Genomic DNA, 24891 nt, shown 5'->3' with positions numbered 1-24891 from the left:
ATGAAAGACTGGGGGACAATTTACCAGGCTAGGGGAATATATACCATGATAGGATAGAGGAGCATATACCAGGCTGGGGGAGCACATACAAGGATGTGGGACCATATATCAGGACTAGCTATTGAACCCAGGTTGTGAGCATTTTTATTGGTACATTTTGTGCTATGCTAAAGGGAACCCGTCACCAGAAATAATGTTGTTAACCTGCAGATATGCAGTCAATATGCAGGTTAACAGCGTTATTATGCTGCCTGGTGCCCGTACGCAGCCAAATGCAGAGGGGGGAAATGATCTTTATTCTTAGCAGTATGGTCATTTCAAAAAAGTTTGCTCATTTCTGCATCAAGATGTTTATTCTTCCCAAGTGATCTCATCCAACAAACACATCACGTAAAGTAGGGTATCAATAATCAATTGTGTACAGAAGGTATAGAGAAACACCTTTGTACATAGAAGAACTTCATATGCTGCCATGTCACGTCTCACCATGACTACTCTGTAATGTTCTTGTACTGGCATGCTCCTGCACTGTCACTTTTCTAACCAGCCTTCACAATATAGTCCATGGCTGCGCTGGTGGAGATGCTGCAGTAAATTCACAGGGTCACTTAGTTCATTGTGTAAGAGTCAAATTAGCCAATCTATTACCAGAGCTAAGTTGTTACCCGGTTTTGAGTAGATTATTACCGGACCCTTCTTCTATATCCTTTCCTGATCTGTCTACATATTTCTTGTTGACCTCAAAACGGTTTGGCTTCTCACTTGACTGTCCTTCCAGGACCGGTACGGCTGCTAGAAATTCAACATATAGGGTGTGTGGCTTGAGCTCTGCCCATGTGAGCAGCAAGAGCTTAGGGCTCCTGCATGGACCCAAACAAAAGCGACTAAAAGCTTACTAGAGGAATTTTATTTTTGGCCATAACTCGCTGGATTACCTCCCTGAAACTGGACTGAGCATTTTGACATCTGGATCGCTCATTTTGGGGTGAGGGAAGCCCATTTTATGAATATTTTACACTTTGTGACAGGGAAGGAACAAAGAGGAGGCGGCAGGATCTCTTACTCGCTTTGTTATACCTTAGTCCTGGCCTGGGAGCCTGCTATAGGATCCTATATCTGAAGGACACTATAGAAAAGCCCTGTGATTGATTTGGTGCCAGTACTGCTGTTGGGAGGTGAGGCACGCTGAAGATTTGCTGGAAGAAGCTGATGGTGCAGAGTGGGACATTGTGGAGCTTCTTTGAGGGAGGAGGTCCCGGCTGCTTTCTCTGCCCTGTACTGCTGCACTATTTTATTGGTGCTCCTGGTCTAACCAGGTGCTGTGAAGATGCCTGCACTGTTGATGCTGTCCCTGCTTGCCCTCTGAGAGCTGTGGTGCCTGAGTCAGGACACAGAGGTGAGACACCTTGAAGCTGCTGCCTACTCCAGCAATCTGAAGCATGTCTGGAGGAGCTTCCTTCAACTGCTGGAGGAAAGTGGTTCCGGCCTGCCCTGTGCCTGGCTCACAGCCAGGTTGCAAGTGCTGCCTGGGCAGAAGAGGGGAAACCCCAGTGACATAATGCCATCTCCTGCGCTGCTAGTTGGCTGTGGGAGAGCAACATAAGCTGCCTGAGTGGTTGACACCGCTTCTATTTGCTGTGTTGTGCAGTGCATGAGAATTCTTCTTGTGCTATCCTGCCTGGGAGGAAGGACTGAAAGACTTTCCCTGCATACTGTATCCTGGGAGAAGTGTCTGGAAATAACTTTCCCCTGCTTCACAACTTACCATTGAATTTACATTCCAAGACGTGTGTCAATCTGTCAAATAGATGTTCCTGTTGAGCCTGTTTTTTGAGGCTTGCTTTATAATTCTAGCATACTTTCTTTTACAAAACCTGCTGAATTGATAGGTGGAGATCTGTCTTTCTCCTGTTGCCTTCACAATTAATGCTGCAAGTCCAAAACCTTATTTGCTGGGCTACAACAGACTGATTTATTACTTGCTAAGGCTAGTTTCACACTAGTGTTTATTCGACGCAGCGCACGGCGCCACTAAGCCCCGCCCCCTGCCCGCCCCATCCGGTCATCGCCGCCTACGATCGCACATGGACGCTTGCGATCTGCGCACCCTATCTTTAGCATAGGGTGCGCAGATCGTGCGCTGGCCGTACGCTAGTAGGATTTAGGCTTGCGCTGCGCACTTTTGAAGGTGTGCCGTGTGCGCCGAAATGCAACATGCTGCGTTCGGTGCGCACGGGCGCACCTTCAAAAATGCGCAGCGCACGCCAAAATCCTACTAGCGCACCCTATGCTAAAGATAGGGTGTGCAGATTGCAAGCGTCCATGACCGGATGGGGCGGGCAGGGAGCCGGCAGGGGGCCAGGCTTAGCGGTGCCGTGCGCTGCGTCGAATAAACGCTAGTGTGAAACTAGCCTTAGTGAACAATTCTTTTCACAGGTGTAAGATTGCTGTAACCATAGACAGGTTGTGCAGTTTGCCATTTATATTAATCTATAGATCTTCTCCTTTTCATAGGCGTTGTTACATTTTGCTTACACGTAGATTTTATTCACCTGTATCTATTACATTTTACTAAACATAAGCCATGTCTTCAGAGAGAAAACCAAACTACATATCACAAAGAGATAGGCCCTCATCCCGATATAATTCAAAATCATGGGGGGGGTGTAACTAACTTAGTTAGCCCATTTAAGTCGAGGTCCCCTTTAAAGAAGGACCACCAACTCAAAGGTGACACTGCTAAAAAATCCCTTTCTACAACCTATGGCAACGTTGTGAAAGGGGGAGCCGTCTCCAAAGTTGCTCTGCCCTCCTCTCAGTCAGCTAGCAGTACCAGGAGAGTAACCTCAAGCAGAGTCTCTGGGGAAACCCCCAATGTGACTGAAGAAATGGACACCTCAAAGTCAGCTAAGAAGGGGGGCCCAAATAGTTAAGCTGATAAGACCCATTTGACTGCAGAGGACTCGGACTGTTCATCTGACTATTATTCTCCCAATGATAGTCCGGGAAGGCAAAAGGCTAAGAGAATACACACAGAGTATCCTCTTCCAACTGTAATTCCGCCCCCTAAGATAAATTTTGAGGAGTTTATGGGCTCCTCCAAGCAAACTATGGAGGGTTTTATGGCGAATCTCTTCAAAGCCTTTAATGACTCTCTGAGACTAGGCTTTGAAGCACAGAACAAAACTTTGCAAGAAACATGCAATGCCATGAATAAGAGATTTGAAAAAATAGAGGAAAGGTTGGAGGTAATGGAGAAGGATTCAAATTTTCTCTCCAAGCAAAATTCGTTGCTTCAGGCAGAAATTATTACTTTAAAATCAAAGCTGGCAGATTTGGAGGACCGCAGTAGGCGGAACAACTTGAAGATTAGGGGAATTCCAGAAAGTATATCTCAGAGTGACCTTTCAGGATATGCAAAAAATATGTTCAAGAAGGCCATTCCATCACTTTCAGATCTAGATCTTACCATTGATCGGATACATCGTCTTCCTCGCCCTAAGGGTTTACCTCAGGATAAACCAAGAGACGCTATCATGCGCATCCACTTTTTTGAAACCAAAGAGAAAATAGTGCAAACCATTAGAGAGGAGGGTTCCTTCCCAGAACCTTACAAAGAAATCAAGATCTTCTCTGACTTTTCAAGGGAGACGATGGAAGCTAGGAGATCCTTTATGGATATCACTGCTAAATTAAGAGATCTTGGAGTGCCTTATCGGTGGGGTTTCCCAACAAAATTGTTAATATGGTACAATAACAAAAACCATGTAATTAATACAGTTCAGGATGGTTCCAGGTTTTTAAAATTCCTTTTAAATGAACCAGAGTTCAGAGACAGAGACTAAATATCTATTCTCTATCAAGGTATGTTTGCTTACATACACAACTAGTGGGATCCATGGAGGACCTCTGCCACAGCTTATACCTTTTACCCCCACAAGTAGGTGAGACCCCAACTGTTGGGAGTCCGCCAGGAGGGCTCTTATAGTCCATTTTGATAGGTTTTGGGCCTTGTGAGGCCAACTATTCTTTTTTTTGGGGGTTTACATTTTCTACCGGTTATTTTTTCATTACTGTATTTAATGAAGATTTTATCATACAACGTTAGGGGCCTTAATAGCCCCAATAAAAGATATACCTTATTGAGAGAAATTACCCGTACACATGCTGATTTAGTTTGTTTGCAGGAGGTCAGGCTGGCGAAGGACAACCACCCGATTTTTAAACATAAAACCTTTCCTCACATGTTTAAAGCGCTCTCTCCATCAAAGAAAGCAGGAGTGATTACAATGATCAGTAGCGCTGTCCCATTTCATTTTGTTGACGAGGTAGTGGACCCGTTGGGAAGATTCCAAGTTCTCATCTGCACTTTAAATAACACGTCTTGCACAGTGGTGAACATCTACGCTCCAAACAAAAATCAGGTCTCCTTTTTGAATAAGCTACTCAAAATAGTTGACAGGGTTAAGTCGGGAGACGTGATTTTTTGGGGGGACTTTAACATTGTTCCCGACAGTGAATTAGATTCATCTTCCAAGGTTCGCCACAGAGCTCCTGTGCTGAATAATTGGTTAAAACAGAACGAACTGTTTGACATTTTCAGATGTTTAAACACTTCCTCCAGAGAATACTCTCACTACTCAGACGTTCACGGCACAGCCTTTCGTATTGACCCAATTCTTACGAATGTTTTCTCATTGAGTAAATTCAAAAGTTTTACATTTCTAAGAAAGACACTGTCAGACCACTCACGGGTTCTGGCAGAGTTTTTATTAGGCCCTGTCTCTGAAAATAAATATCTTTGGAAAAGAAACCCAACTTTGTTTAAAATACCGGAATATAGACAGGAGATTGAGAATTTGATAAATATGGTAATTATTTTAGGGAAAACACTTCTCCTGAGATAGACGCATTTACACTGTGGAATGCGCATAAAGCAGTTGTTAGGGGTGGCCTTATCCAGATTGCTTCCAGGCACAAGAAAAAGAATAGAGAAAATATCTTGAATCTACAGGCTCAAATTTATAATAAGGAGGAACAACAGTGCAGACTACCAACTCCATCTTCTGCGATTCAGGTGGAAATTATGAGACTCAGACAAAAGACTGAGATCAGAAATTTTTCTTGAATACGATTCTATCACTAGGGCTTCCAAATTTAAGTCTTATACGTCTATTAATAAACCAACAAGATATATGATGACGAGACTTAAAAAGGATTGAATCAACAGGAGAATCAATAAAATTATTACACCTGCAGGCAAATCTCTTGTTCACCCTAAGGACATAGTTGGTTCCTCTGCAGATTTTTTCCGGAATCTATATAACTTTAAAGAAGACCCTAACATTGATTCAGGCTCCATCAATGCAGTTTTATCTAGCATTAATCTCCCTAAAATTACCCCCGCAGATTTAGATTTTATTAATGGCTCTTTTGGCGAGAAGGAGATAGTCGACACCACACAAACTCAAAAATCCCAAGGTCCTGATGGTTTTTCCAATGAATACTTCAGGTCATTTGCGGAAATTCTCTCTACCCACTTGGTTTCGGTCTTTGGTGCTGTTTCCTCTCGGGGCTCGTTCCCGAAAGAAATGTTGAAGGCGACAATAATTATGATCCAAAAAGGGGGGGGGGGGGACCCCCGAGAGGATTCAGAGCTATAGGCCAATATCGTTGATTAACAGTGACATAAAAATTTATTCCAAAATTTTAGCAGATCGACTAAAAGGTATTTTGCCATCATTGCTTTTGGACGATCAGATCGGTTTTATGGAGGGGCGTCAGGCATCGGACGGAACAAGGAGAGTAATAAATCTAATGAACAAGATTGAGCTTTCTGGTTCACAAGCGGTTTTTCTGACACTGGACGCCGAAAAAGCTTTTTTGATAGGTTGAACTGGGCCTATCTCAAGGCTGCTCTTGAGAAATTTGGTTTCGATCAGAGATTCCTGTCTAAAATATTTGCATTATATTCGGCACCCAGTGCAAGAATATACGCTAACAACTCCCCATCAGAGAAATTCTCCATCTCTAATGGAACAAGCCAGGGATGCCCCCTGTCACCTCTCTTGTTTGTCCCTGCTATTGAGCCTTTGGCCGAGAGAATAAGATCTAACTCTGATATAAAAGGGATTTGCCACCTCACTTCGAGAATATAAACTTGGACTGTTTGCAGATGACCTGTTTCAGACGCTACTCGATCCTAATAAATCTATGGCTGCATTGTCCTTGGAACTGGAGCTCTTTACTAAGGCCTCCTACTTCAAAATTAACAATCACAAATCTAAATATCTGACTTTTAATATTAGCAGCATGGAGATTGAGGAACTAAAGAAACAGTAAGAGTTTACCTGGGAAGAAAGGGGGATAACCATCTCAAACAATACATCGCATACTGTCAAAACCAACTTGAAAGATATTTTTGAGTCTCTCTCTCTCTCTCTCGCCGTTTCCTTCTACACTAAAATAGACCTCTCCTTGGAAGAATATTAACGGTGAAAACTACTATTTCGCCGAAGGTTCTTTACGTTTATAGGGCTCTTCCTTTGATTATCCCTTATAAATTCATTGGCAAGATTCAGAACCTGATTAATTCATTTATCTGGGGTGGAAAAAAAGCTAGAATCTCACTAGATTTGCTGTACAAAAATAAGAGCGATGGAGGTGCCGGCCTTCCAAATCTATTTGCATATTACCAAGCATTGGTGAAGCAAAGCTGGTTTTGGTTCAGCGGAAATATTTGGCCTGCCTGGCTTAACTTGGAAAACGAAGTGGGTAAACAGGTTACAGCAAGAGAACATTTTTTCAAGTTTATGTTCCACAATCCAAGAATGATTCCCTCCCATCCAATCTTCCACTCTATTGTACATGCCTGGAGAGCACTTTCAAAACCCACAAAATCCTTTAATTAGAAAACGCAGTTCGGGAAATTCCCCTTCCATCTCCTAGCGTTAGTTAACAATATTCCTTTGTCTGAGTCCTGGTTAAATTCAAACATCAAAAGAATTGGAAATCTCTTTGAGGGAGATGAATGTTTCAGTAGGATTAGGTCTCACTACAACTTGCCATAGTTTGAGTTCATACCCTTTATTATCTTAAAGGAGAGTGTGCAGAAATTCATGCGCAATAAAACTATGAACCTGGAGATGTTGATCTCATTGCTAGGCAACACAAACAACAAAACTGCCTGGAGTCTGAGAAATATATACAACTATTTTAATGGAGATGTGGTCAGCCCGAAAAACGTGTACATGAGGAGATGGGAGTCTGACTTGAATATAGTTATGGCGGATGAACAGTGGGACAACGCTATTAGGTCAACTTACCGATCTGGTATCTCAATGGCGCTTCACGAGTCATATTTTAAGATCTTAACCAGGTGGTATCTCACTCCTATTAGATTGGCCCATATAAATAAGGAACATTCCCCTCTTTGTTGGAGAAAATGTGGACAACAAGGAAACTTGTTTCACTTATTTTGGGGTTGTACAAAGACCAAAGACCTCTGGAAGAAAGTGTCACTCCATATAAATTCTTTTTCCCAAAACTTTAGAATCATAGAATCGTAGAGTTGGAAGGGACCTCCTGGGCCAACCCCCTGCTCAAAGCAGGATTCGCTAAATCATCCCAGTCAGATGTCTGTCCAGCCTCTGTTTGAAGACTTCCATTGAAGGAGAACTCACCACTTCTCGTGGCAGCTTGTTCCACTCATTGATCACTCTGTCAAAAAGTTTTTTCTAATATCTAATCTGTGTCTCCTCCCATTCAGTTTCATCCCATTGCTTCTAGTCTTTCCTTGTGCGAATGAGAATAAAGTTGATCCTTCTACAATGTGACAGCCCTTTAGATATTTGTAGACTGCTATTGAGTCTCCTCTCAGTCTTCTCTTTTGCAAACTAAACATTCCCAAATCCTGCAACCTTTCCTCATAAGACAGGGTTTGCAGACCGGTCACCATTCTGGTCGCTCTTTTCTGAACTTGCTCCAGTTTGTTGATGTCTTTTTTAAAATGTGGTGCCCAAAACTGGACACAATATTCCAGATGAGGTCTGACCAAAGAGTAGAGGGAAATAATGACTTCACGTGATCTAGACTGTATGCTTCTGTTAATACATCCTAGAATTGCATTTGCCTTTTTTGCTGCTGCATCACACTGTTGACTCATATTGAGTCTGTGATCTATTAGTATGCCCAAGTCTTTTTCACATGTGCTGTTGCTTAGCCCTATTCCTCCCATTCTGTATATGCTTTTTTCATTTTTATTGCCCAGATGTAGTACTTTGCATTTTTCCCTGTTAAAAACCATTCTGTTTGTTGCTGCCCACTTCTCCAGTTTATTTATATCTTTTTGAATCCTCTCTCTCTCTCTCTCTTCTCTAGTATTAGCTATCCCTCCTAGCTTTGTGTCATCAGCAAATTTAATCAGTTTACCCTCAATTCCTTCATCTAAATCGTTGATAAAGATGTTGAACAATACAGAGCCCAGGACAGAGCCCTGTGGTACCCCACTTGAGACATTCTTCCAACTGGATGTGCAGCCATTTACGACCACTCTTTGGGTCCGATCACTAAGCCAATTATGAATCCACCTAACAGTTGCCTTGTCCATTCCATACTTAGACATTTTTTCAATAAGGATTGTATGAGATACTTTGTCAAATGCTTTGCTGAAGTCAAGATATACTATATCTACAGCATTTCCTTGATCCACCCAATCAGTGATTCCATCATAGAAGGAAATTAAGTTAGTCTGACATGACTTATTAGTTACAAACCCATGCTGACTCTGTTTAATCACTTCATTCTTATCCAGGTACTGACATACATGTTGTTTAATAATTTGTTCAAAGATCTTTCCTGGTATAGAAGTCAGACTCACCGGCCTATAGTTGCCTGGGTCCACCTTCTTCCCCTTTTTGAAGATTGGAGAAGAGCAAATGTTGTTCCTGTCTTCTGGGACTTCTCCTGTTCTACAAGAATTTTTAAAGATTATGGAGAGGGGTTCAGAAATTTCTTCTGCTATCTCCTTCAGTACTCTGGGGTGTAATTCATCTGGACCTGGTGACTTGAATTCATTTAGGTTAGTTAAGTGTTTCCTCACTATCTTTCTGTTTATAGATATCCTGGATTCTTCTATTCCCTTAATAGGACAGTGAATAACAGTTGATGTTACATTTCCTTTCTGAGAGAAAACAGATGCAAAATAGGAATTTAAAAGTTCGGCCTTCTCAACATCCTGTCTTACCATTTCATCATTTTCATCCTGTAAAAATCCTATAGCATCTTTGACTTTTCTTTTACTTTTGACATATCCCCAAAATCCTTTATTATTGCTTTTGACATCTCTTGCAAGCCTCAATTCATTGTCAGCTTTAGGTAATCTGATTTGTTCCCTGCAGGTTCTGCAGACAGCATTATATTCTTCTTTAGATATGCCTCCCTCTTTCCATTTTATAAACATTTTTTTCTTCCTTTTTAGCATGTGCTTAAGGTCTGTGTTCATCCATCCTGGCCTCCTTAAATGCTTCCTATTCTTCCCTCTTTTTGGAATTGTTAACAATTGTGCTTTGAGAATTTCATTTTTCAAGATTTCCCATCCTTCCTGGACATTTTTGTCTTTAAGGATATCCAGCCATTGGATCCCTCCAATTCTCTTTCTGAATCCCTTAAAATCTGCCTTTCTGAAATCTAACCTTGACGTCTGAGTCTTCACATGTCTTCCTCCTCTAGTTATCCAAAATTCTAAAATAGCATGGTCGCTACCTCCTAGGGTCCCAGCCACTTTTACCTCCTCAACCATTTCCTCCCTGTTTATAAGGATTAGATCCAAGGTAGCAGTTCCCCTTGTTTTCTCCCCTACCTTTTGGAAGATAAAGTTGTCAGCAAGAGAGGATAAGAATTTCCTTGACCTGTTAGTTTTGCCTGAGAGAGATTCCCAACAAATGTCTGGATAGTTGAAATCTCCCATGACAACTATGTCATATTTTTTGGAGAACTTGGCCATTTGATGCATAAAGAGTTCATCCATATCTTCAGCTTGCACAGGCGGCCTGTAGTAAATGCCTACAATGGTGTCCTTTCCATTGTTCTGTCCTTGTATTCTTACCCAAACAGTTTCCACAGTACTCCCAGTCTCTGAAGCTTCAATCTCTGTGCAGATATACGCGTTTCTAACATACAATGCGACACCTCCTCCTCGTTTATCAAGTCTGTTTCTTGCAAATAAGTTGTATCCTTCTAGTCTTGTATTCCAATCATGTGTATTGTCCCACCAAGTTTCAGTGATTCCAATGACATCATATTTCTTTTCCTGTGTTAGTAGTTCCAATTCTCCTTGTTTGTTGCCCATGCTTTGTGCATTAGTATAGAAACATTTTAGTTTGTGATTGGTTTCTCTTTCTCCAATATTTTTATTAATTAGATTCTTTTGTCTTTGTTCTTCCTTTCCACTTCTAATAGCAGAGTTCTCAATAGCATTTTTCAGATGTATGGCTTTTTCTGGTCTTTTGCTTCCCTTCCCATGTTGTTCTAGTTTAAAGCTCTCCTTACAAGTGTAGCAAGGCGACTTCCAAATACATGTTTTCCAGTCTTCGTAAGGTGCACCCCATCTCTAGCAAGTAGTCCATCGTAAAAGTAATTCACTCAGTGATCCATAAATCCAAATCGTTGCTGACGGCACCATCGACGTAGCCAGTTGTTCACCTGCAGAATCTTATTCCACCTCCTTGTTCCATGGCCATCCACTGGGTGGATGGAAGAGAAGACCACCTGCGCTCCCAGTTCTTTCACTTTCTTGCCTAAGTCTTCAAAGTCTCTGCAGATGGTTTCCAGGTCGTTTCTTGCAGTGTCATTTGTCCCCACATGTAGTAGCAGGAATGGGTAGTCATGTGTAGGTCTGAGGAGTCCTGATATCCTGTCAGTCACATCTTTAATTTTTGCACCTGGAAGACAGCACACCCCAAAGAGCCTTACTATCTCTGGATTTGAAACTTGTTGACCCTTCAGTTAAATTTATCATTATTCATATCTTTTTAATGGTCAAAAACGCAAGAGCATACTGGTGGAAGAAAACAGATCCCCCCCTCTTTTCTCAGAAATTCTAGATAAGGTTCACCAGCATAGTTCCCTACAAAAGAGGTTTGCTCTGATTAATGATGGTATGACTAGATACACTGTGAAATGGAAAGTGTGGAATGCTAAATTTTGTAATACTTAGCTATTTTTTTTTATATTGGTTTGAGTTTACTAGCTTGGCTTCGTCTGCACGAACATTGCATGATGTCTTGTTATTCTATTTAATTGATTAGCTGTGTATTTGTAAGGTATTTCAACATGGACTTGAGTTCTCCAGTTTTTATTCCCTTCTCTTTCCTTTCCCATCCCTTTCCCTTAATGTTAATTCCCTTCCTCTCCCCTATATTATTACTATAATTCAATAAAAATGTTTGAAAGAAATTCAACATATAATTACAATAGAATCTGTGACTTCTCTGCATTTAGTGGTCACTACTCACCTGGGTAGTCATATGTGGGAATCTCCTCTTTGCACAGCTCATCACCCCTCACATATGTCTCTGTAGTATTAATATGGGTCAGCTCTTCACCCTGAAACAAATATTATAAAAGTCACAGACAGATGGAGAAGTCCCATCTATGATCAGCTCTAATCCTGCCATCTCCACATGTCTAAAACATACACTCACTGGCCACTTTATTAGGTACACCTGTCCAACTGTGTGTTAAGACTTAATTTCTAATCAGCCAATCACATGGCGGCAACTCAGTGCATTTAGGCATGTAGACATGGTCAAGACAATCTCCTGCAGTTCAAACCGAGCATCAGTATGGGGAAGAAAGGTGATTTGAGTGCCTTTGAACGTGGCATGATTGTTGGTGCCAGAAGGGCTGGTCTGAGTATTTCAGAAACTGCTGATCTACTGGGATTTTCACGCACAACCATCTCTAGGGTTTACAGAGAATGGTCCGAAAAAGAAAAAAAATCCAGTGAGCGGCAGTTCTGTGGCCGGAAATGCCTTGTTGATGCCAGAGGTCAGAGGAGAATGGGCATACTGGTTCGAGCTGATAGAAAGGCAACAGTGACTCAAATTGCCACCCGTTACAACCAAGGTAGGCAGAAGAGCATCTCTGAACGCACAGTGCGTCGAACTTTGAGGCAGATGGGCTACAGCAGCAGAAGACCACACTGGGTACCACTCCTCTCAGCTAAGAACAGGCATCTGATGGCTACTTTCAGCAGGATAATGCGCCATGTCATAAAGCTCGATTCATCTCAGATTGGTTTCTTGAACATGACAATGAGTTCACTGTACTCAAATGGCCTCCTCAGTCACCAGATCTCAATCCAATAGAGCATCTTTGGGATGTGGTGGAACGGGAGATTCGCATCAGGGATGTGCAGCCGACAAATCTGCGCCAACTTTGTGATGCCATCATGTCAATATGGTCCAAAATCTCTGAGGAATGCTTCCAGCACCTTGTTGAATCTCTGCCACGAAGAATTGAGGCAGTTCTGAAGGCAAAAGGGGGTCCAACCCGTTACTAGCATGGTGTACCTAATAAAGTGGCCAGTGAGTGTATAATACTGGTGGATAAAACAAGACTGAGCACAAGACCTTCACAGCCATCTACACATCATAGGGGAGATCTCATGACACCTTCTCTCCATCTACCTGATGATCCTGAGGAACATTGGGATCTCGTTTACAGTCCTGTGGAAGAAGAGGATGGGGACATCTCTCTGGTGTTGTCCTCTTACTGGATAGATCTGGAGGAAACACATACAGGGACTGAATTCATTCCTTACATACAGATAATTATAGGCCGTGTGTATTTAGTCATGACTATTACCTGGTGATGTGAGGGACTGGGGAACCTCCATCATGACGTCCTTGTACAGATCTTTGTGTCCTTCTAAATACTCCCACTCCTCCATGGAGAAATAGACGGAGACATCCTGACACCGTATAGGAACCTGACACATACAACGAACCCGTCATCCCCCCATCCCTTCATAGCGTTACTGTATAATGTCCCAGCAGTGTCACCTCTCCAGTCAGCAGCTCAATCATCTTGTAGGTCAGTTCTAGGATCTTCTGGTCATAGATGTCCTCATGTTTCAGGGGGTGAGGTGGTAGCCCCATGATTGGGCTCAGCGGTCTTCCCCATCCCTCAGACAAATCCTCACATCGTTCACTAGAGGTCTTCTTCACTACTGTGTAATCCTGGTTATGGAGAGACATTAATAAATCTCACTACAGACATTTCCAGAGTCCTCACCTCTCTAGCCATGACATATCTGGAGAACTCTTGCAGGAGGTGCTATTGAGGAGAGGTTGCCATCTGCTGCCCAAGCAAAATCAAGTGGAACCAAAGTATGCTGGAAGGTTTGCAGGGGGAGTGACCTTGTGTGCTTGACTGGATCAGGTGAACCACAGGAAAGACTTCCCTGATATAAAAGCCCTGCGCACCCATCCATGAACATATTTGGCACCAGGGAAGGGAGCGGGGCCGACATGCTCCAGAGACACCGCTCAAACCAGCATGGCAGGCATCAGCGGGGAGTCTACACCACCCAGATGCTGGTCACCATCTGGCAAGATGTAGATCCCCCCCAGAAGATATCCCCAAGAATGGCTTACACTCATCAGAGCCAGAAGCTGTGCACTGCGCTGGTCAAGTCTATGAGGCCCGACAATGTGGTCTCAGTCGCCACAGGGGACTGCACTTCATTCAGAGGTGTGGTACTCTGCTCTCAGGTATGGAAGGGGCATTGCCAGGACTCACATACTTACATCCAACACCAGACCTCTCAGGGCCCGGGAGGGATTAGGTAGAGGGTGTGGGAGGAGGAAGTTAGAGGTGGAGGAGTCAGTGTGGTAAGCAGGGAGCTATTTGACTAGAGGGACAGTTCTCTGCCCAGGCACTTTATTGTATAGCTGGCAGGGTACATTGGGGATTTTTTCCTTCAGTCCATCCTTTTTGTATCTTTTATCATCTTTATATGCACTTTATTGTTATTGCTATAGTCTTTTGATATGATACGAATAGAAATTTGCATTTTATATACATGTACTCCTTTTCCTCCTTTGTTCACATTTTGTATGCAGTGTTTTTTCCAGTTTCTGGATTGTTTTGCACTATTTAGTGCTTTAGCCTCTGTAACATGCTACCTGGTACTAGAGGGACAGTGAAGAAGGACAAAAGAGAAAGACTTCAGAGGAGGAGAGGAAGAAGAGGTCCTAGGGGCACGGATAGTGAGGAATCCATCCATGGGGCACGTATCCACCGGCGTAGTCGGTGGAGGGACCAGGTCGCAGTTAGGGGGCCAGCCCCAAAACTAGTAGATAAACTAAGGACTCAGCTAGGAAACCTAGAGGTGGTAGGCATTGCAGGTGCTACATCCACATCCATACATATTCACTGAAAAGGCAGACATAGGATCCAGGGGCCTGACCAACGTCGTCCGACAAGATCAGAGTCTGTTGGCTTGGGACACTGTGTGAAGACGCAGGGCAGGAGAGGCGGTAGCCAGCGTAGTGAAAAGTTCAGGAAAAGAACATCTAAGGGAGCCCTGGCAACGTGCACCCCAAGCTACCTGAGATTGGTCTGGACCACTGACCCTGAGGACACAGCACCCCCAGATGGGGATTGTACATCAGAACTGCGAGTAAAACTTGTGAAGACTGCACTTTGCTGTGTCCTCTATTTATTGCTGAGTCATCTGCCCTGCACTACAACCTGTACCACCTTCACTATCTATCATATTACCATTGCTGGGGATTGCTCTGCCTGTGGAGAACTGAACCAACTCTGCTGCATTAACAACTGCCCCAGCGGACTGAATCTGCAGCATCAGCTAACACCTCAGTTGCCAAATACCACAGGTGCCATCACGAACTCTCTCTTATAAACTTTAATTCCCATTTTCATTGGATGCCCAGGGCCACGGACCGGGTCACTGCTGCTGTGACACATCCCTTTAAGAACTGACCGACCCACTACCGAGTAATCCCCCAGCCTTGGCGGGTACTCCAAATGCTTGTCAAGAGCTGATGCCCAGTCCTCTCCACCTTGAGCCTGAGATACTTCTGCCGATGATCAAGCCGAGAAGACCCATGCGGACACTGACAGGAGATGTACGCCTGCGATTGAGAAGGAACGGTGCGAGTGAGCACAGCCGTCACTTCCAGCTATCATCAATGGTACTGGGATTAGCTGGGATTAGAAGTACAGGTTGGGATGGGCCGGTTGGTGTGTTAGAGGCTCAACAGGCTTTAATACACTATTTCAGGAAGAGACTTGTGGCCTAGCGGGAAAACCCGGTGACCCCTGCTAGAACGAGAGCCTTGGGTGAGAACTCAAGTGGTGACTCCCAAGACTGGATGCACCACTTTTGTGAAAAGGACACTAACATTAAATGGTGAAAGACTTGCTTGTTTATTCTAATACTGTTGTTATTCCCTCTACTGTAAAATTGCATAGCTACTAGCACTAATTGTTTAAAAGTTACTGTTGTATATAAATAGCATTATATCAACCCTTGGCTGTTTCCACCTCATGATCTCTGCTCGTTGCATCCAGACACCTGCATTACTTTTGGCATATTCGGCAGGATGCAACATCAGACAGAGATGGTGGACCAGTCTGTGAACCAAGCCCGGCAAGGGAAATACACACTTGGTGGCTATGCTCAGCAACCTTCCCAAGTTTACATGGAGCAGTGTGTCGCTGTGTGACTGGGCAGCGATGTTGAAAAGCATGCTACGCATGTATCCCCTAACCCCTTCCATGCAGGCCAAATTAACCCTCCTGACCCTTGATCGGGATGCCCGGCAGGCGGTTATGTACCACCCACCTAGGGATCATAACCCTGTGGAAAATGTGATACAGATCTTGGAAAATATGCCTGGTGATACCACAGACCTAAAGCACCTCAGCATGTGGTTGTTCTAGTGGGTCCAAGGGGAAGTGAGACCATAGCTCAGTATGTTAGGCACTGCAGGAAGTGATGGCCCATATCACCAAGAAGACCCAAGATGGAAACCGAGGGCTGGGTCCCTTGGACGAAGGGATGCGGGACCAACTCGTTGCTGGACTGAAGGATCTCTTTCTGAAGTATATCTTATTGGAGCGGCCATGCCTGAATCCCAGACTGGGCTTCTTTGAAGTCTGGGCCGAAGTTAGAAAATGAGGATGAGTGACCTCATGGAGATCAACATCCAACACTGCGGAGACACCATCACATGTTTCTCAACGCAGTGATTCTAGAGCAATGCCCCCATCCCTTATGGGAAATATGCAAAAACACGTAATCAATCAGCCGCGGAGACACCATCACATGTTTCTCAACGCAAGCAATGACTAGCCAGGTCTTTCATCCTCATTTTCATAGTCTTTTACTAGGCATTGCTCCTACTAGCCAGTTTCCTACTCCACACTGATGAGGGGCAATACCCCGAAACAGCTGTCTGTGGATGGATACCATGTTTTGGCATAGGTGGTTTCCTTCATTGGAGACTGCCCTTCCCGTGGTTGTTCCTTCCCGGTGAAAGACCTGGCTAGTCATTGCTTGCGTTGAGAAACATGTGATGGTGTCTCCGCGGCTGATTGATTTACATGGGCCGAAGTTAGAGTCTCGGAGAGAGAGCCCCCTGTTCTCACCACCGCGTTCCGGAATCATGAAGTGGTCACCCCTGAGTCAACACTTACTCATTCCAACTGGGTGCAGGAGATACGTCAAGAGATTTGGGACATTTAAGGTGAGCTGTGCAGCATCAAGGGGACCCTTGCCGCCAATCCTCTAGCTGATCACCCGACCTCAGGTGAGAGGAGAAAGTCGGTCCTTTCAAACCACATCATGCTGCGTACGTAGCCCATCAGCGGAACACGAGTGAGCGTTGAACCTGCGGTGGAAGGGGGCACATTTCAAGAGACTGAATCGAGAAAGGAGGAGACGGGATGCCCTTTAAACTCATGCGCCCCACGGTCGTGGAGTATACCAAGGGGTTTCGAGCCTCAGAGAGAAAAGAGAGAATTATGAGGATATTGTCTCCAAGAGACCCATTACCTGTCCTGAATTCAATCGGCAACACATTCACTGCTTGATGGACACGGGTTCTCACAGTGCCTGAAGCATATTTCCAGAGTCATTTTCCCAAAGTTGCTTGCTCCAGAAAAGAACACAGCACCCGACTTGTGGTGGCTAATCAACTGCCTATTCCAGTAGCCGGAGTAGAGTGGATGTCTGTCTGGGTGTGCGGAAAGGATCTGAGCCAAAAAGAAATCGTGCTGACAAAGGGGTCCAGAGGCGGAGGACCCACTGTAACCCTGGGCATGAATGTGCTAAAAGAAGTGGGACAATTCTTAGCTGAGGACCCCAATAAAAACAACTGGACCAGTGCCGCCCGTGATCGGGCAAGTAAGAAGGTGTTCTTAACGCGAGTGAGCGAAATTTAGTTACCCGCTGCCTCACAATATCTCAGCAGAGTATTGATACCACCCAAAGCCACAATGACACTGCCTGTGGGACAGACTGTACTGACTAGGCTTGTTCTGGCCCATGTATCCTTAGAGGGTGTGGACGTCCATACTAAGCCTATAGAGGGACAAGAAGTGATCTCCTGATTATTAGTTGCCTGCACCCTGGCCACTTTGCAACAGGAACAAGTACCTGTGCACTGTAAAAACATAAGTGGAACAATTCTACAGTTGATGCCTGGACAAAAAGTGATTCAAATTTGTATAATGTCGGACAGCTGATGCTATAGGACTGACACCTGTGGGAAGAGACCTATGGACCTTAGCAGTGTCGCTTGATAGTCAGGAAAAATGAAGCGAACCAATAGCTGGACTTCACCTCTTGGAACAGATGGAGCTCAGCCTCAGTTTTTCTTGAGGTAAGATGGGCAGGTTTAACAGTTATAACAGAGATATTGAGAGGTGTTTGCATAGAATGAAGATGACTTTGGTTGCAACCATGCTATTCCTCACGAGATCCCTACAGTAACCACTGCTGCCATTCGTGAGAGGTATCGACAGGTCCCACTTCAGATGTCCCAGGAAGTAAAAGAACTGTTGCCCATATGCTGCACAATGGCGTGATCCATGAGAGCCAGAATCCCTGAGCAGCCCCCATCATATTAGTTGGGAAACACCAAGGTTACTTACCGGTAGCCGGTTTTTCCGGAGCCCATTACGGCACACATGAGAGAGGGGATCCGCCCAGTCAGCACAGGAACCCTACTGAAGATAAATGGGGCAGTACCTCTCCCTCGCTTCAGTTGATTTACAGAGCATGATAGGCCCCCCGGGTTAGTACACATGGTAAAACTATCACCACATTATATCTAACTGAAAAAAAAAAAAAAAAGCACCCAAACTATAGTGCACACCAAAGGAGTGAAAGGGGGGGGGGGGGGGGGGGAGATATACAGGTGCCGTCATGGGCACCGGTAAAACCGGCTACCGGTAAGTGACCTTGGTGTTTTCCCGTCTCCCATGACGGCACACATGAGGGACTTTTGTAGAACAAGACACCTTAGGGAGGGACCACCGCTTGAAGCACACTTCTACCAAAGGTTAGGTCAGTAGAGGAAGATAGATCAAGTCGGTAGTGCTTAAAAAAGGTTGAAGGTGAGGACCGAGTAGCGGCTTTACAAATCTGCTCAATCGATACCTCAGCCTTCTCTGCCCAGGAGGTAGCCACGGCTCTGGTGGAGTGAGCCTTGATGCCTTCTGGAACCGGAGCGCCACTTGCGGAGTAGGATAACATAATGGCCTCCCTGATCCATCTGGCAATGGTACTCTTAGCTACCCCGTGCCCTTTTCTACTACCCTGAAAGGCTACAAAAAGGGACTGATCTTTCCTCCACTGAGTAGTTACTGACATATATTGTACTATGGCTCTTCTTACATCTAATGTATGGAACTTTTGCTCCCCAGGGTTTCTAGAATTGTTACAGAAAGATGGCAAGGAGATCTCCTGAGTCCTACGAAACTTTTGGACTACCTTGGGGAGATAGGCCGGGTTTGGTCTTAGAACCACTCGGTCATCCAAGATCTGTGTATATGGAGGACATATAGATAGAGCTTGTAGGTCGCTCACTCTTCGGGCTGATGTTAATGCTACCAGTAAGACAGTTTTAAGTGTAAGTAGCTTTGGTGACAGCTCTAGTAGTGGTTCAAAGGGATCTTTGGTTAAGGCCTCTAAGACTAAGTTGAGGTCCCAGGGTGGTATCTTTGGGATAATGACCGGCCTTGACCTGCCACAGCACTTTATGAATCGGGACACCCACCTATTGGCTGCTAAGTTGCAGTTACAGTGGGGCAAAAAAGTATTTAGTCAGTCAGCAATAGTGCAAGTTCCACCACTTAAAAAGATGAGAGGCGTCTGTAATTTACATCATAGGTAGACCTCAACTATGGGAGACAAACTGAGAAAAAAAAAAATCCAGAAAATCACATTGTCTGTTTTTTTTTCATTTTATTTGCATATTATGGTGGAAAATAAGTATTTGGTCAGAAACAAAATTTCATCTCAATACTTTGTGATATATCCTTTGTTGGCAATGACAGAGGTCAAACGTTTTCTGTAAGTCTTCAAAAGGTTGCCACACACTGTTGTTGGTATGTTGGCCCATTCCTCCATGCAGATCTCCTCTAGAGCAGTGATGTTTTTGGCTTTTCGCTTGGCAACACGGACTTTCAACTCCCTCCAAAGGTTTTCTATAGGGTTGAGATCTGGAGACTGGCTAGGCCACTCCAGGACCTTGAAATGCTTCTTACGAAGCCACTCCTTCGTTGCCCTGGCGGTGTGCTTTGGATCATTGTCATGTTGAAAGACCCAGCCACGTTTCATCATCAATGCCCTTGCTGATGGAAGGAGGTTTGCACTCAAAATCTCACGATACATGGCCCCATTCATTCTTTCATGTACCCGGATCAGTCGTCCTGGCCCCTTTGCAGAGAAACAGCCCCAAAGCATGATGTTTCCACCACCATGCTTTACAGTAGGTATGGTGTTTGATGGATGCAACTCAGTATTCTTTTTCCTCCAAACACGACAAGTTGTGTTTCTACCAAACAGTTCCAGTTTGGTTTCATCAGACCATAGGACATTCTCCCAAAACTCCTCTGGATCATCCAAATGCTCTCTAGCAAACTTCAGACGGGCCCGGACATGTACAGGCTTAAGCAGTGGGACACGTCTGGCACTGCAGGATCTGAGTCCATGGTGGCGTAGTGTGTTACTTATGGTAGGCCTTGTTACATTGGTCCCAGCTCTCTGCAGTTCATTCACTAGGTCCCCCCGCGTGGTTCTGGGATTTTTGCTCACCGTTCTTGTGATCATTCTGACCCCACGGGGTGGGATTTTGCGTGGAGCACCAGATCGAGGGAGATTATCAGTGGTCTTGTATGTCTTCCATTTTCTAATTATTGCTCCCACAGTTGATTTCTTCACTCCAAGCTGGTTGGCTATTGCAGATTCAGTCTTCCCAGCCTGGTGCAGGGCTACAATTTTGTTTCTGGTGTCCTTTGACAGCTCTTTGGTCTTCACCATAGTGGAGTTTGGAGTCAGACTGTTTGAGGGTGTGCACAGGTGTCTTTTTATACTGATAACAAGTTTAAACAGGTGCCATTACTACAGGTAATGAGTGGAGGAAAGAGGAGACTCTTAAAGAAGAAGTTACAGGTCTGTGAGAGCCAGAAATCTTGATTGCTTGTTTCTGACCAAATACTTATTTTCCACCATAATATGCAAATAAAATGAAAAAAAAAAACAGACAATGTGATTTTCTGGATTTTTTTTTCTCAGCTTGTCTCCCATAGTTGAGGTCTACCTATGATGTAAATTACAGACGCTTCTCATCTTTTTAAGTGGTGGAACTTGCACTATTGCTGACTGACTAAATACTTTTTTGCCCCACTGTATATAGGGCCCCCAAAGCTGAGACTTGGACTTTGAGTGTTAGTGGCCAACCCCAGTTGCAGTCTCGACTGTAAGAATTCTAGGATAGGTCCCACTGGCGCTACATCCCCCAAGGGTTCCCCCAGGAAGTCTAGGAACTTTTTCCACGTTCTACCGTAGATTTGGGATGTTATAGGTTTCCTACTTTTCAACAGGGTGGAGACTAACCCTGGAGAGAATCCCTGGCGACTCAGTAGCACCCTCTCAAATTCCAGGCTGCTTGATGGAAGCCTTTCACCTGAGAGTGGACCACTGGTCCCTGGGAAAGCAGGTCTGGAATCTCCGGTAATATCCATGGATCTGTCACCGACATGAGTCTCAGAAGGGAGAACCAAGGCCTCCTCGGCCAAAACGGAGCTATAAGAATTATTCTCGCTCGATCCTCCCTGACTTTCCTGACCACTACTGGGATCATTGTTATCGGGGGAAATGCATAGGCCAGGATGAACTTCCAGGGTATTTGTAGGGCATCTACTGCGAAGGGGTTTTCCCTTGGATTTAGTGAGCAGAACTTCCTGACCTTCCGGTTGTGTGCGGTAGCGAACAGGTCTATTTCTGGTTTTCCCCAGGCCTGAACTATTTGTTGGAAGACTTGGGGGTTTAGGGACCATTCCCTTTGTCTTAGGTGCCTGCGACTCAGGAAGTCTGCCTGTATATTTTCTACTCCCTTTATGTGCAGTGCTGTGATGGATAACAGATGTTGTTCTGTTAGCTGGAAGAGTAGATCCGATATTTGCATGAGGCCCCGAGATCTCGTTCCCCCCTGGTGATTGATGTAGGCTACTACTGCCTGATTGTCCGTCATGACTCGGGTGTGGCGGCCCCAAAGTAAAGGAAGGAAAGGTTTCACGTTTTTTTCCACTGCCCATAGTTCTTTTACATTTGAACCGTGATCCTTTTCTAGCGAGGACCAGGTCCCCTGTATTGAGTGGGATCTCAGGTGTGCTCCCCATCCTGTGGCACTCGCGTCTGTTGTAATGATGTCCTCGACTGGTTTTTGCCATGGGACACCAGCTGTTAGATTCTTTTCTACAGTCCACAAGAGCAGGGAATCTCTTACAGCCACTGAGAGACATAGTTTGCCTTCTAAATGTCCTTTTAATTGTTTCTGTGCTGACAGAACTTCCCACTGTAGTTGCCTTAAGTGGTACTGCGCCCATGCTACTGCGGGTATGCATGATGCCAACGAGCCTAAAAGGGACATTGCGTTCCTCAGTGTCATATTTGGCCTTTGTATTGCTGTGCGAGCTAGGCCTCTTATCTTGGTCACTTTGCTCTCTGGTAGGAGGCAGCATTGTTGCTCGGAGTCCAATATCAACCCTAGGAAGGATTGCTCTTTTACTGGGGTTATCCTTGATTTGGGCATATTTACTATCCATCCTAGTCCTACTAGAATTGCTATCACTTCCTTCACTTGATGTGCGCAGTGGGACTCCGACCGCCCTATTACCAGAAAGTCGTCTAGGTATGGGACGATCACTATGTCCCTGGAACGAAGAAAAGACATCACTTCAGCCATCACTTTGGTGAATACTCTGGGGGCTGTAGACAGGCCTAACGGAAGGGCTGCGTATTGGTAGTGTTTCACCTGCCCCTGGACAGAGCGCTACTCTCAAATATTTTTGATACTCCCGATGAATTGGGATGTGATAGTAGGCATCTTTTAAGTCTATCACTGCCATGAGGCAATGCTGGAACAGGATCTTTGTGGCCGTGTTGATTGACTCCATTTTGAAGGAGCAATTGTCTACCCACTGAGTCTCCTCAGGTTGACAATGGTTCTCCAAGAGCCATCTGGTTTTTGTATTAAGAAGAGGGGGGAGTAGAACCCCCTTCTTTCTTCCTGCAAGTGGGACTGTAACAACCCTGCTGGCATCACTGAATGGCCTCCCATCCCCCGCGCACCAACTTACTTTCTCCTTCAAACCATGCTGTGAAATCTGTCTGTTGCCAGCCCTGAGCTCCATGTGCTATGCCTCTTGTTTTCCTGCTTGCTCTCCATGTTTCCTGACTGTGTGTATAGGGGGGCGGCGCCTGAACTCTCTGGTTCTTATGCAGTCTGGGTGCACCTGGGTAATCTGTCCCTGACCAACCACCTGGAGCCCTTGACTATTTAGTTTCGCCACTCCCACTGAAACATTGCCTGAGCAATGTCTATACTCAGTTAGTATCTCGCTGCTGAGGAAGCCAGGCCCTGTTTTGTGTGTCTCCTTCTCTGGAGGATTACTCTAGTCTTGCTTTGTACCCTGTCTGCCTGCCAGGAGGCTGAATATCCTGGCCCTTGAGTCTTGTTCCCTGTACCTTGTCCGTACTCTGTCTGCCTGCCAGGAGGCAGAACATCCTGGTCCTTGTGTCTTTGTCCCTGTGCCTCTGTCTGAACTCAGTCTTACCTCTGTCTGTCAGTCTCCTTGTTTCTGGTTCCTTCCCTGCCGTGTCTTTCCTTGTGTCCTCTTTATCTGTGCATCTGCACGCTCGCAGCTCTGTCTGCACGGCTCCCTAGCCGCTCTGCCTGCTCCGCACTCCTGCGGCTCTGCCTACCTGCACGTCCTGTGAGAACAGGCCCAAACCTGTTCCTTCATATTCCATTCCTTCCTGCCTATATCCATACCTGTACCTCCTGCGTGAACAGGCCCAGATCCTGTTCCAGCATACACCACTCCCTCCTGCCTACACCTCCTGTGAGAACAGGCCCAAACCTGTTCCTTCATACTCCATTCCTTCCTGCCTATATCCATACCTGTACCTCCTGTGTGAACAGGTCCAGATCCTGTTCCAGCATACACCACTCCCTCCTGCCTACACCTGATGTGTGAACAGGTCCCTACCTGCTCCTTCTCATACCACGCCAAGCCGTGCCCGCCTGTCCGGTGTCTCCAAGCCGTGCCCGCCTGTCCGGTGTCTCCAAGCCGTGCCCGCCTGTCCGGTGTCTCCAAGCCGTGCCCACCTGCCCGGTGTCTCCAAGCCGTGCCTGTCGTGTCCACCTGCCTGCCTGTCTATAGCCTCTGTCAAGGTGTCCTGTTCCCGAGTGGGATCAGCAGCCACAGCCAGACACCACCCTGGAGTGGCACCCGGCAGCTACCTGCCGCACAAGCCTGACCTCACCATCAGAGGCTCCAGTGAAGACCAAGGAAGCTGCCGTAGTTACGCCCCTTCCAGGGTAGTCTGGTTTGTGGCACAGTGGGGCCACAACCCCCCAGCTCGCGCCATTCAGCCAAGGCGCGAGCGTGACAGGGACTTCCTGTAGGACTTGTTTTTCACTAGTCCCAAGACTTCCCTCTCCAGGGTCAGCTGTTGCTCCTGGGCTTTCCTTTTGGGTGTCATTATGAAGGTATGTCTGGGCGGACGGATGAATTTTATTTTTAAACCGTCCTTAATTTTGTTTAGGACCCATGTACTGGGGGAGATATTTGCCCAGGCGGAAAGGAAGAGAGAAAGCCTTCCCCCTACCTCCGGCCAGATATCATTGGGGAGATTTTTTGGAGGAAGTGGAGGGCCCTTTAAACATATAGCCTGAACCTCTTCTTTCTTTAAAGTCCCAGCTTTTTCTATCTCCCGGGGGACGACCCCTGTTAAATCTCCTCCTCCGAAAGGGCTGCTTTTTAGGTTCTCCCGGAAAAATCGGGGAAAGCTTTTCTTCCTATCCCCCGCATGTTCCAAAATTTCTTCTAGTTTTTTTCCGAAGAGGAATTAGCCATCGCATGGAATGGAACATAACCTATGGTTTTGATGGTAAATCTCCGGGACACCCTTTAAGCCACATGGCTCGTCTTGCTGCATTTAACAGGCTTACTGCTTTAGCTGTCAATCTTGCGGAATTTGCAGAGGAATCCGCTTGGGAAGCCGCTGCTCCGTGTACCAGTGTCAGATTAGACAGAATTTCGTCCCTAGGAACTCTATCCCTGATC

At 45.4% G+C, this 24891-nt stretch overlaps 1 protein-coding gene across 1 annotated transcript in view; it reads right to left on the bottom strand.

The window, feature by feature from the left end:
* Positions 1 to 24891, bottom strand: part of LOC141094318 (gastrula zinc finger protein XlCGF66.1-like) — a 60564-nt gene that overhangs the window by 13960 nt on the left and 21713 nt on the right. Inside the window, exons 3-6 of the mRNA XM_073580157.1 lie at positions 13065 to 13241; positions 12868 to 12991; positions 12690 to 12784; positions 11514 to 11604 (exon numbers count right to left, since the gene is read on the bottom strand). Of these exons, the coding sequence (XP_073436258.1) occupies positions 11514 to 11604; positions 12690 to 12784; positions 12868 to 12991; positions 13065 to 13241 (487 nt within the window). The remainder of the gene's footprint in view (positions 1 to 11513; positions 11605 to 12689; positions 12785 to 12867; positions 12992 to 13064; positions 13242 to 24891) is intronic.

The sequence above is a fragment of the Dendrobates tinctorius genome, unplaced genomic scaffold, assembly GCF_039654945.1.
Source record: "Dendrobates tinctorius isolate UK_male_01 unplaced genomic scaffold, ASM3965494v1 ptg000063l, whole genome shotgun sequence".
Taxonomy (NCBI): Eukaryota; Metazoa; Chordata; class Amphibia; order Anura; family Dendrobatidae; genus Dendrobates; species Dendrobates tinctorius.
The sequence above is the reverse complement of the archived record's forward strand: the minus strand, read 5'-3'. Positions and strand labels throughout refer to the sequence as shown.